This window comes from Amaranthus tricolor, chromosome 2 (genome assembly GCF_026212465.1).
Source record: "Amaranthus tricolor cultivar Red isolate AtriRed21 chromosome 2, ASM2621246v1, whole genome shotgun sequence".
NCBI lineage: Eukaryota > Viridiplantae > Streptophyta > Magnoliopsida > Caryophyllales > Amaranthaceae > Amaranthus > Amaranthus tricolor.
This window is the reverse complement of record NC_080048.1, coordinates 7875922-7888188: the sequence shown is the minus strand read 5'-3', so window position 1 is coordinate 7888188 and position 12267 is coordinate 7875922. Positions and strand designations below refer to the sequence as shown.

General features: G+C 32.4%; 1 protein-coding gene across 2 annotated transcripts; it reads left to right on the top strand.

Annotated features, from left to right (window-relative positions):
* Positions 1 to 1886: 1886 nt before the first annotated feature.
* LOC130804255 (light-mediated development protein DET1) lies at positions 1887 to 10730 on the top strand. Of its 2 annotated transcripts, none has more exons than XM_057668644.1 (11): positions 1887 to 2556; positions 3536 to 3963; positions 4109 to 4337; positions 4662 to 4835; positions 5058 to 5126; positions 5229 to 5285; positions 5696 to 5776; positions 5872 to 6036; positions 6147 to 6242; positions 9855 to 9954; positions 10090 to 10730. In XM_057668644.1, the coding sequence occupies exons 1-11, from the start codon at positions 2485 to 2487 to the stop codon at positions 10227 to 10229; spliced, it is 1611 nt and encodes a 536-aa protein (XP_057524627.1). In that variant the 5' UTR covers positions 1887 to 2484; the 3' UTR covers positions 10230 to 10730. The 2 variants fall into 2 exon arrangements, with proteins under 2 accessions (XP_057524627.1, XP_057524620.1); XM_057668637.1 differs by having other exon boundaries at positions 6138 to 6242.
* Positions 10731 to 12267: the final 1537 nt, after the last annotated feature.

Below are 12267 nucleotides of genomic sequence, written 5' to 3'. Positions count from 1 at the left end.
GACACTTTGTGCTCTTGCCCTTAATGGATTAACTATGAATTATCATGATAATGTTGTGTTATATGGATTGACTATTGATGATTAATGTTTGCATCTTTCTTTTCCAATGTTATGCAGGATAATCCAAATGCCTCAGCATATATGAACAAAAGGATTGAGAATTGGGATGACATTTGTGCTTTGGTGTCGGTGGATAGAGCGATTGGTTATCGTGCTGAGCAACACGAAGAGTCAGCTGCTGCTTTGGAGACTGAAAATCAAGGTGCCCACATCTCAGATGCAACTTCGGGAGAGTCTTCAAGCAAGTAATTAAAGAGAGATCGTCTAACTGATGCTGTTGCTAGCTTTGCGGAAACATTTAAGGAGTATATGATATCAAAAAACCCTCCAAAGCCTGATTCTAAAGAGGTCTATTGTTTCAAGAGTTGTCGGACTTGATTGACAGGAAGTGTTGAAGGCAGTGAAGCGATTTTTGAACAATATAGAAGAGTTTGAAATGCTTCAAGACTTTACCTGAACATGAAAAGTTAGATTGGGTAATTTTATGTCTTCACTCATAGTAATTTTCTAGGAATTTTAGTTCATTTAGTAGTATTATAGTCTATTAGTCTTTCTAGCTAGATTTTAAAGTTCAATAGGGATGAATTTGTGGGGCCAATTATGGGCAATCTCTTAGGGTGATCACATACTCAAATTTTGAGTGCAATCGGTGTGCTAGTATTATATTTTACCTTGTCATGTACTTCATGTTTTAGGTGATTTTGCAAGGATGACTGAATTTTGTAATTGCATATATTTACCAAACAGTGTTAGAATTTGAAATCAATAATTTGTAATTATAAAGATTGCCAAACAATCTTTGGAATTTGAAATTTTGGATTTGAAAATTTTAATATTTCCCAAACGCTAAATTTGAATTTGAATTTCATATTTTTGAATTTCCAACAATGAATTCCAAAATCTCAAAATGAAATACTCGTTCTTAAACACTACCTTAAGCTAATTGAAAAGCTAGCTTTTTAGCCAGTAAAAGACTATAAATAGATTTTTTTTATATTTAGTTTTTTTTTTTTTAACTTACTCTTACTCTAATAAATAGTCTATAATCAACTATTGAGTTTTATCAAATAATTTTATAATAACTTGGGAGACAATGTGTATGATGAATGATGATGATGATGAATTTCATGACAACTATATTACATAACTAAATAAAATTGACTTATACCCTATTTATTTTACCTTAAAAAATAAATAATTAATAAAAATAAGCCTTACTCAGTAAAAATTAGTTTTAATTAGCAAAAAACTGTTATAACAAGTAATGACAGTAATAATCAATAAAATTAGATTTAATCGGTAAAAATCATTTTTAATAATTTATAACCAAAAAGTAGTTACAATTTATTTAAATAATTTTCAAATAGTAAAAAATCCCTGATGATTAATAAAAATGAAATTTTTTATCAGCAACCAAATTAGTAAAAATCAAGTGAAAATAGGGTTTTAATCAACCAACAACTATGACAAACGATCATTTATCAAAGAAACCCATGATCAATTATATACTTCCTCCATTCTTGAATTACTTGATATATTACGGATTTTGACACTTTTTATCGTTTAAACTTATGTTATATATTGCGGGTGATGTATATGAAAAGAATAGTCAAGTGTAATCTTGTTTGAATCGTTTAATCACATACTCTCATTATATTAACTTTTTATAGTTTTTAAATGTGCATAGTTTAATATATAAATAATAAAATAAAATAATAAATAATATAAAAAGTCAAATATAACAAGTATAATAAAACGTATCTAAATATATAGTCTTCATAAATGTTGTGGATTAGTCGAGTGGTCACTATTAAGTCAAATAAAAAGGAAAAGATCCGACGGCAATTTTGTAGAGTACATCTTCCATTCTTCTTGTTGTTGCCTTGTCCACAGCTTATCACTTCTACTTCCTCTCATCCTTCAATTTGATTCCCAAAACCCTTTATACTCTTTCAATTTTCAATTCTCATCCTCTCAAACCACTCCTTTTTCCCCTTTACTAAAATACCCACTACCCTAAACCCTCCTACATTTTACCAATCCAGCATTGATTGTCATCAATCTTATTGAATTCGTATACCCAATTGTTTACACTTCCCAAATTGTGATAAACAAGATCAGGAACTGAATTGGGTTGTGTTTTTACACCCAATTAAGAAAAACAGGAACTGGGTTTGCAAAGCTAGTGCTGTAGGTGCTCATTCTGTATGCTCGTGTTCGTTGTGGATGAATCGTCATTAGCCTTGTTGAATTCATAAAACCCAATTGTTTATCCTTACCTAATTGTGATAGATAAGATCAGGAACTGAATTGGGTTATGTTTTTGCTGTTTCTGAGTGAGATAAAAACTGGGTTTGCGCAGATTGTGTTGGAGTTGCTCATAATTCTTCCATTGATAATTGCCTTAATTTGTTGGTAGCTCTCATGTTTAAAAACACCAATCTTGCTGCTAGAATTTTTGAACGCCAGACTCGTTGTTCTACTCCTGGCACTAATGTATGTCTTTCTTTTTTCTCCTTTTTTTATGTGTAGTTTCATAGCTTCTACTATATGGGTTTGTCTTGTAATTGATTATTATTGGGTAATTTATTTCCATCCTTTATTTATGATCATGGTTTACATGCTTTTGGTTCACATTGGAGTGTTAATTCTTTAGTCTTTTTCAAACCGAGACTTCACTAGCCTCAACCTCTTTATCTCTTTTGATAAGGGTATGGTGTTGTCTCTTGGGTCCTTCTTAGACCTTATCATAACTTCTTTGAGCGGTTCTATGAGCGGGATATAGACCCTGATCATAAATTCTATAAGAGAGATATATAAGGTATGATGATGATGATTATGACAGCCTGTATATGGAGCTGTTGAGAATTGTATAAGGATGGAGTTTCATTAACATAGGCTTTGTCTAACAACTGAAGCAACTGAAATGTGTTTGAGTATAGTACTCTTCGACGGTTCCATATAAGACCAAGAATGGTAGGGGAACCTTTTTTTTAATGAGTTAAATAAATGTTGGAAGCTTTTTGCAATAGCCTTGTCTCACTTTTTGCTCATCACCTTTAGAATCAATTTGGATGGTATAGAAGTCAGGGAAGGGAAACGAAGAGATGAATTTTCATCATTTGGACCGCCAAAGCTCTGTTATTTTAAGATAATGTTTTGTACATTTACCGGTCTAGAAGGGAGCTTAGCTGAGAGCTGCTTAGTGAGACTGGGGTGACAAAATTTTATTGGACAACAAATGAGAAGAGATGGAATTGGAGGGATGACTAGATGAAATTCATCATAACTAAATCTCTCTAGCATTGGAGATATTTGGAAGAAAAATGTATCACTCTTCCCTTCCTACGTTTCCTGTCCCTCGTATCGGATTCTTTTGAAATAGCTTTTGACTTTGCACTTTTCTGTCTATGTTTTTATATTTGAAAATTCGAAGTTTTAAGTATCAAAATCTTACCATAATTTATTTATTCAGATTCACCGTGTTAGGAAATTTTATGAGAATCTTGTGCCAAGTTATACCATATATGATGTTGAATGCCCGGACTATTCTTTCCGCAAATTCACTGAAGATGGAAAGTACCTCATAAGCTTTAGCAGAAATTACCAGGAGCTTATTGTTTATAGTCCAATGTGGTTAACATATTCATGCTGTGGTGACGCGTGTGATGCTCATGAACTTCCACCTAAAGCAAAGAAGTTTGATAGCTTCTTCACTCAGTTGTATACCGTATCACTTGCCTCAAGCAATGAGCTTATTTGTAAAGATTTTTTCCTTTATATGGAGAACAACCAATTTGGACTCTTCGCAACTTCAACTGCACAAGTTCATGATGCTCCAGCCACAGGAGGTGCCGTACAAGGTGTTCCATCCATAGAAAAGATTACTTTTCACTTACTGAGGTTTGCAGTTTCATCTTGGGTTTTTGAATAGTTTTGATCTTCTATTGGTTAGTACTTAAGCCTACAAATCTGATTGACCAAATGAATTTACACCCGTTAATCCTACTATGAGTTGACTCTTTTTATGTTATTATCTGACTTTTAGATTGGAAGATGGGATTATTTTGGATAAGAAGATCTTTCACAATGATTTTATTAACTTGGCACATAACATGGGTGTATATCTATATGATGATTTGCTCGCTGTTGTGTCCCTCCGCTATCAGACAATACATATACTTCAAATAAGGGAATCTGGTAACCTAGTTGACGTGCGTGCACTTGGAGAATTTTGTCGAGAAGATGACGAGCTCTTCCTACTTTCAAGTGCTCAAGTAAGTTAATCTTTTGAAAGCCTTATGGTTGTTCAGGAGTGGTTAATTGCATCTTTTTTTGTAGAGGTGCTCATTCGGGTTATGGGGTCGGTTTCGGGTAACATGTTTCTGGTCGGTTCAAAATTGGGTTTTGAGTCCACATTGGTTTTTACATAATTTTAAATTCATTTTGAAATCGGGTTTGGGTACAAGATTGGGTAAATATTGGGTCATCGGTTGTGTTTTGAACACCTCTATTCTTTTGTATTGGATATTGCCTGTGTATGAGAAGTTTCTTTATGAGTCGGGTATTATCAACTAACTTTCAAGAGTTGTTATCTACAGTCTGGAACAATGAATGAGCATAGTAGACAAAAGCAAGCCCTTGTTAATAGCAATGACGGTGTTCCCAGCAGTGAACATTATGAAGTTAGAAATGTTTTTTTAAGTGGCATTAAACAACGATTACTTTCATTCATCTTCAGAGCCATATGGAATGAAGAAGTTGATGAAACACAGGTTTCTCTTTTTGCTTATCACTGATATTGATTGATGTTGCAATGATTTAACAATGATGTATAGATTTATTGAAGTTTTGTTGGTTTTATATCTTTGTTATAAATTATAACTGCAAATTCGTTGAGAATCAGTTTATCTAATTTTTCCTATTTCATATAGATTTTACCATTTCATTTCTTTATAGAAAGTATTTATCATTCTTCTATCCCTTTGTCCCGGCAGAGAGTTCAGTCATTAAAGAAGAAGTTTTATTTTCATTTTCAAGATTACGTTGACTTGATAATATGGAAGGTAAAAATTTTGTGTCAAAGATTTATCCAAGATATTTTTTTGTTTTCTTTACAAATTTGAAATCATAAAAGTTTTAATCAATGCCAATTCTTGTACTGCTAGGTTCAATTCTTGGACAGACATCACTTATTAATCAAATTCGGCAGTGTGGATGGAGGGGTAAGACATTTTTTGTTTAACTCTTGCTGGTGGACCACTTTCCCCTAGATGTGGTGTGAACTTTTCTCTGACTTTTTCCCTTGACACCGTTGCACAAAATCTCAAAAATACACTCACGGTTATCGTAACATATCGCGTACCCACTTTCATGGTTGATGTGGAAGGTTTTGTGGTTATCAGGGCCTGTATTCTGGTCGTGGTAGCCTCAAAAACCATTACAATGCAGTCACTATGCGACCGATATTTTGCACTATGTTGGAAACTCTGTACGTTGGATTGTGTAATGGTCAAGATATCAAAAGCGGAAATTTCTTATCTTGTAGATCATTTATCTGCTTAACCATTATCCCTGTCTTCTTGCACTGGAAAATTTGATGGGACGTGAGTTATTGATTGAATTTTGATTCCAGGTCTCGCGAAATGCTGATCACCATCCTGCTTTCTTTGCTATATATAACATGGAGGCGGCGGAATTTGTAGCATTTTACCAGGTTTTATCACTGCGTTAATTACGGACATATCTGTAATAAAATTCTCATTATGATAGTTACCCCTAACCTTCTTGCTGATCGCTTGAAATATGCAGAATTCGGCAGATGAGCTTTATTTTTTGCTCGAGAAGTTTGCTGATCATTTCCATACGCCTCCAAACAATTCATTGCATATGAATTTCATCTCATCTCATTCAAATAACCTTCATGCTTTGGAGCAACTAACAAGCTTGAAAAATAAGTCTGGCAGCCTTTCTCAGGCATGTTTTTCCAATTTGATCTTTGTTTTTATTTTTTGGCTATTAAGTTTTGATAACACAACAATTAAAAATTGATAGTTTTCTACTTGACATTTGACCAGTTTTTGCAGTTTGTGAAGAAAACTTTGGTGTCTTTACCTTTCACTTGTCAGTCTCAGAGTCCATCGCCTTATTTTGATCAGTCTCTTTTTCGGTTCGATGAGAAGGTTTGTCTCCTATCCTTTGACTCTACCTAGTGAGTGGTTTAAGTAATACTTCATAAGTTTGAAGACATGATAACCTTCTATGGAGTTATATGATGTTGCATACTTACCATTGTCATTGAAACTCTAGAAAATACTTTAACGAATGAAATTTTGGAGCTTATAACTAACCTTTTAACCAAATGAATCCACTAGAAACTTTAGGGTGTATAACATAGGTAAATTCATTGTTTTTTCACCAAATTACTCCAGAGAGTAAGTTGAAAAGGTGGTGTGACTCGCCAAGTTTTATTTTAAAAGTTGAAGTGTCCTTGCTCTTGCTGAAGGTGGCGCGACTAGCAAAAATTTATTCCCGTTATTGGCATATACTAGTTTTTGCCTCGTCATCCCTACGTCTCTTACTTTGGGGGGACCTTTGAGTTTCTATTGGTGATTCTCGTGGGATGTTGAGACTAGGGGAGTGTTGCATAGTTTACTTTTGCATTGATAAACATTACCAGTCTGTGGTTGATGGTTGTGTTGGGGTTGACTTGTTGCCCCCCTCGCAGGATTTGTAGTACATGGTAGGTTAATATGCTTAACTATGAAATAAATGTTTAATAGAGTTACATTATTTAAAGTGGTGTTAATAGTGGGTGAACACTAACTTATGGATAGATTTTGTAATCAATGATAGATTTTAAATCGAAAATAGTAAAATATGCCTATAATAAGCCCTTGTGGATGAATAAAAGGATATCGATCAAACATATATGTATTGGTATACTATCTATTGTGATATATTATAATATGTCATAATATGATATATTATATATTGTTGAGGGGATATATAAATGAACACTAAAATGATATGTGTATGAATAATAACTTATGAATAGATTTTGTAATCAGTGATGGATTAAAATGCACGAATAGTAAAGTGTTTATAAATACCCCCTTGTGGATGAATAAAAGGATATATTCATCTAACTTAAAATCTACTGAAATATATTATAATACGTTATGAGCACTAATTTTGCTTAAAAACTCACAAGTCTCATCTTATTCATTTTTCACTCACTTTGGATTATCAATACAACGGTAGTAACACTATGTTAAACAATGGTACTTTATCAAACGTTTACATAGTCAACCCCAACGCAACCATCAACCATCATAACTTTCCACCACTGTCCTTAATCTCATCATTGTACTAAAACCACTTAGAGAAACTCGAATCCCCCTCATAGTGTGAAAAGTAAAGATAATGGGGAAGGTACTAGTAAAAAGAACAAGACAAATAAATATTTTCAAGTCACACCACCTTCTTAAAGGGCAAGTACTGTAAAACTTTTATCATAACACTTAGCAAGTCATGCCACCTTCATATAGGGAAAGGACCGGGGCATGTCGTATAAATAAAATGACAATAACCATTATTTATGATAGAATAGGAATACGAATAAATGTTTGTGTACTACTTTCATATTTTCAATATTTTGCACTTTATGTTCACTTTTAACATATATTTGCATCTTGAATAGATCTTAGGGATGGTAAATTAAGTGGGCGGACTGGTAGGGTATAACCTCCCCCATACTCTACCAAAATTATCATACCCACCACCTGATCACCTTCCATGGTAGGTAAAATTTTCATACCCATGTTGAATATATATTTAAACTTATATCTACTCACTATAGCCAACTAGGTATACTCATTACGGTTATACTCGCCTCGTATTCACTCGCGTCCATACAATTGTCATTCCTTACGAATTAATTGTATTTATAATTTTATTTAAACCATGCAATGTAACAAGATAAAATCGGGTTAAAAAAGTTAATATGTGATGCCTTTTTTAATAATTGTGTTAGACAAATGAGCTTATTTGTCAAAAAAGTTGTCCTATAACGAAATGATCCATAATAAAAAGAACTTTGTGAAATTTCCATTTAAGGAAAATGGAAAGAACTCGCATTATAACAATAAGGAATTTTTAGGATTGTTTATATTAATTTTTAATGGAAATTTAATGCATTGGGAATTGTAAAAAGCTCATCAATACTACAACCACATTGACAACTACCACAACTACAAATTCAAAAGACGAGGTCAAGTTCAAGGAAAAAGAATCTTGAAATTTCTGGTTCTATGGGGCAAAGTTTCACAGTATAAGAACAAGGATATAATAGATGGCATGGGTTAAGGTGTGGTTTAGATGGAATGGCTTTTGAAAATTTCAAAAAAAAAAAAAAAAGTTATCAAGTATGCAAGGGTGGGCAGACACTGGCTATGCGGGCTTTCGGTAAGGGAAGAGAAGGAACTTTTTAGTTTTCAACTTTTTGTCAAACCTACAATCAGATATGTGAGTGTAGGTTAGGGTTGATCAGATGGTTTTAATATTAACTTTAGGTCATTTTAATCGCCACCCAAAAAAGGGCAGGGTTAAAATATTGGACTATGTATGAGGATTATTTCTTACATCGTTTCTATTACGGTGGTTTTTGAAATAAGGCCAAAAAGTGGAGTGGTTTTTTGATAAATAATTCATTATTCATAGAAAGGAATACCTATTGCTAAAATCTTATAACTCAAAAACCTACTCAGTTTATATAACTTGGGTTGTGTCAGGCGTTGTCATGTGCAGTTTGAGCCAAGATTGCATACGGGGCTTTGTTTGTTTTTGTGTATTGTAACTTGAAGTTGCATCAAGTGTAGTAAGTAACATGATGAAAATAGACCTCAGAATGAAATCATTCCATGTTAATAATAGGGGTTACAACATTAAAGATCATTAGAATAGTTAATTGATTTTTTGTTTGTAAAATACATCTAACATGTCTAAGTGACAGCCAACTAACAAAATACAAAACTGGCTCAATCAATGTTTTCTTAATCAATAAATCCCACTAATTTATTCATACAACATTGAAATCCTTGGTCATCTTAACTAATTATAGTGTACATCAGCTAGCTATGTTAAATGTGTGGTTTGCACAAAAACAGCTATGAACTTAAAACATAGTTGTAAGCCCATTAAGCTACTACAATCAACGTGTTGGACTTGGCGACACGACACCATTTTGCAAAGTTTCTTAGGACCTCACTATATATCACGTTTTCACCAAATTGAGCTGGAGTAATTTGTGCATAAGCTCGACTCATTATTACCCTTAGGCATAGTTAGAATTAATACTAATCATGATGTAAGCAAGAGGGTTGGATCTTAGGAATTGGGTTCCTTAGCTAGACATTGGAAAAACTTACTCTTGCTCACGTGTCTTGAATCATAATGAGATGGCACAATAACTCCATTGAAATTTGACTGCGAAAGTGGTTTCGTGTCCGTTATCTCAACCATAACTGCGTCCAAGATTTTGCGCTACAAAAGGCACTGTTGATGTATTTTTCTTTCGCTGGAGAGATTAGTGTGATTGCACAGGTTGTAGGATATCCCTTATTTGAAGATTCAGTTGATACTATCACTTATATTTTTTGTTGTATGGTAATACGATTTACTCGATACTTAAGAGTTCCTGCAATAAGTACTGTAATTTGATAGAGTTGGGCGTTCCAAATTTCAGTTTGGTTAGAGTTTCTGAATATTTCTAATTAGTTCCTGCAATAATGCAGCTGATTTCGGCAACTGACCGGCACAGACAATGCACAGACCACCCCATCAAATTCATTGCAAGGAGGCAACCCAAAGTTCCGAAATTCAAAATCAAACCAGGTATGCGTCTCGCGTGATCTTTGTATACTCGAACATTTGGTGCCCCGTGAGGTAAGATTATTGTTGTCGATGGTTTGCGTTTAGCATAGAATCGTAAAACTGAGTTGGAAAATGGTTATTTTGCGAATGTTATAGGCCCCGAAGCTGGGAACACCGATGCTCGGGTAAAGAAGATATCCTCATTCCTGTTTCATCCAATTCTACCTCTTGCTATTTCTGTTCAGCAAACTTTGTTCTTGCAGTCCTCAGTTGTCAATATTCACTTTCGAAAATGATCTCTATTTCTCTTTAGTTTCAACTTTATTTGTTCTTATTTATACATATTATAGCCTATAGGGGTAGGGCTTAAATTTTAAGGGGATCTTTTTATCTTTTGCTCTAGTGCCAATAATAAATGAGACGGCCCTAGGTAAGGGTAGGGGTAGAGGCAAGCTGTATGAATTATTAAGGGAATGTAAAAATTTTGGCGGTGAGAATTGTTTTCTTGACTTGAACATATTGTTATACAGATGCTCTTGTGAAAAATCGTTTTTTTGGTGAAACGTCTTCAAAAGTGCCTATATACTCATTTTGTATTATTTAAGTTTAACCATACATGAAACGCGTCTCATAATGAGATCTATTGTACAACAATTTGTGATCATTATATAATCACATTCCTAATAATCTTGTTGGATAAGAGTTGATAGGACACCCTTTATTGAAAATTTGAATAAAATAAGATGTTTTAACAATTTAATTCTAAAAATAAGCTTCGTGAAAACTTAATTTCCAAAATAAGTGTCCGTACATCCAAACTTAATCTTGGAGTAAGTCGCTGTTACTAACAGCGACTTAAAATATATATATATATATATATATATATATATATATATATATATATATATATATATATATATGTATATATGTATATGTATATATATATATGTATATATATATATATGTATGTATATATATATATATATATATATATATATATATATATATATATATTTTTAAGTTGCTGTTAATAAAAGCGACTTAATGAATTTTAAGTTTTCAGTTCTCAGTTACTTTCTCATTCCAACCTACGAGATTAAGGAGTTGATCAGTTAACCTTAAAGTCGTTGTTACTAACAGCGACTTAAGGAGTTGACTGGTCAACTCCCTAAGTCGCTGTTAGTAACAGTGATTTATGACTTTTATTTATTTATTTTTTTTTTTGTCTTTCGCTGTTAGTAATAGCGACTTACTCCAAGGCTAGGTTTGGATGTACGGACGCTTATTTTGGGAATTAAGTTTTCACGAAGCTTATTTTTGGAATTAAGTTGTTAAATAATCTTATTTTATTCAAATTCTCCCCTTTATTTATGCTTGTTTTAATTTTGTAGTCTCACAATAGGAGGACATGACAACAGTGGAAAAGATAGACTTACAAATTGAGATAATAAAAAAACTAAAATGAAATGAAAAGAAGAATTTATGTAGATGACCGTCAAAATTATATATCGGTCTATGTATTCGATTTAATCTTTTGGGATTAAGGCTATTGTATTGTTGTTGTTATAAAAGTTAATATATATTAGCCTTTTGGTTTTGACTTATAATCCAATTTTTCAATTGGTATTTGACCAAGGAAAAAACTTTTGATAAACATACTCGTAATTAGATCTGTTTTTTGAGGTAACTATTAGAAATTCTAAGGTAAACACATACTACTTTGTCCGCTTATTGTATTTTTAAGAAAGTGGTAATAAATAAAGAGAGAGAATGAATTTTATACATGAAATTAAAAGAGACTTAAAATGCATGGATGATATTAAAAGAAAGTGATAGGCCATTGTCCAAAAGTAGAAATGATGCAAATTAAGTGGGACGAACCAAAATGGAAAATAATACAATTTTTTTATTTAAAAGTGACATATATATATATATATATATATATATATATATATATATATATATATATATATATATATATATATATATAAATCTAGTTAAATTTATTAGAAATATGATGATTTTGAAAACTGACAATTAAAAGGTGAAAATCACTTTTTTCGTCTTATTTTTGTTTTTAAGTTTCAAATATTCATCAACTTTTTTACTTCGTCTTTTTCTTTTGCAATGAATTTACCTTTCAGTTTGGAATATGTATTACTTTCTCTAAGTAAGATTTAAGTTTCAAATATTCATCAATTTTTTTACTTCGTCTTTTTCTTTCTCAATGAATTCACCTTTCAATTTGAAATATGTATTACTTTCTCTAAGTAAGATTTAAGGTTTGATATTGGTTGCATGTCTTCTAGTCCTCCCCTTTAAAAAAATTTGGTC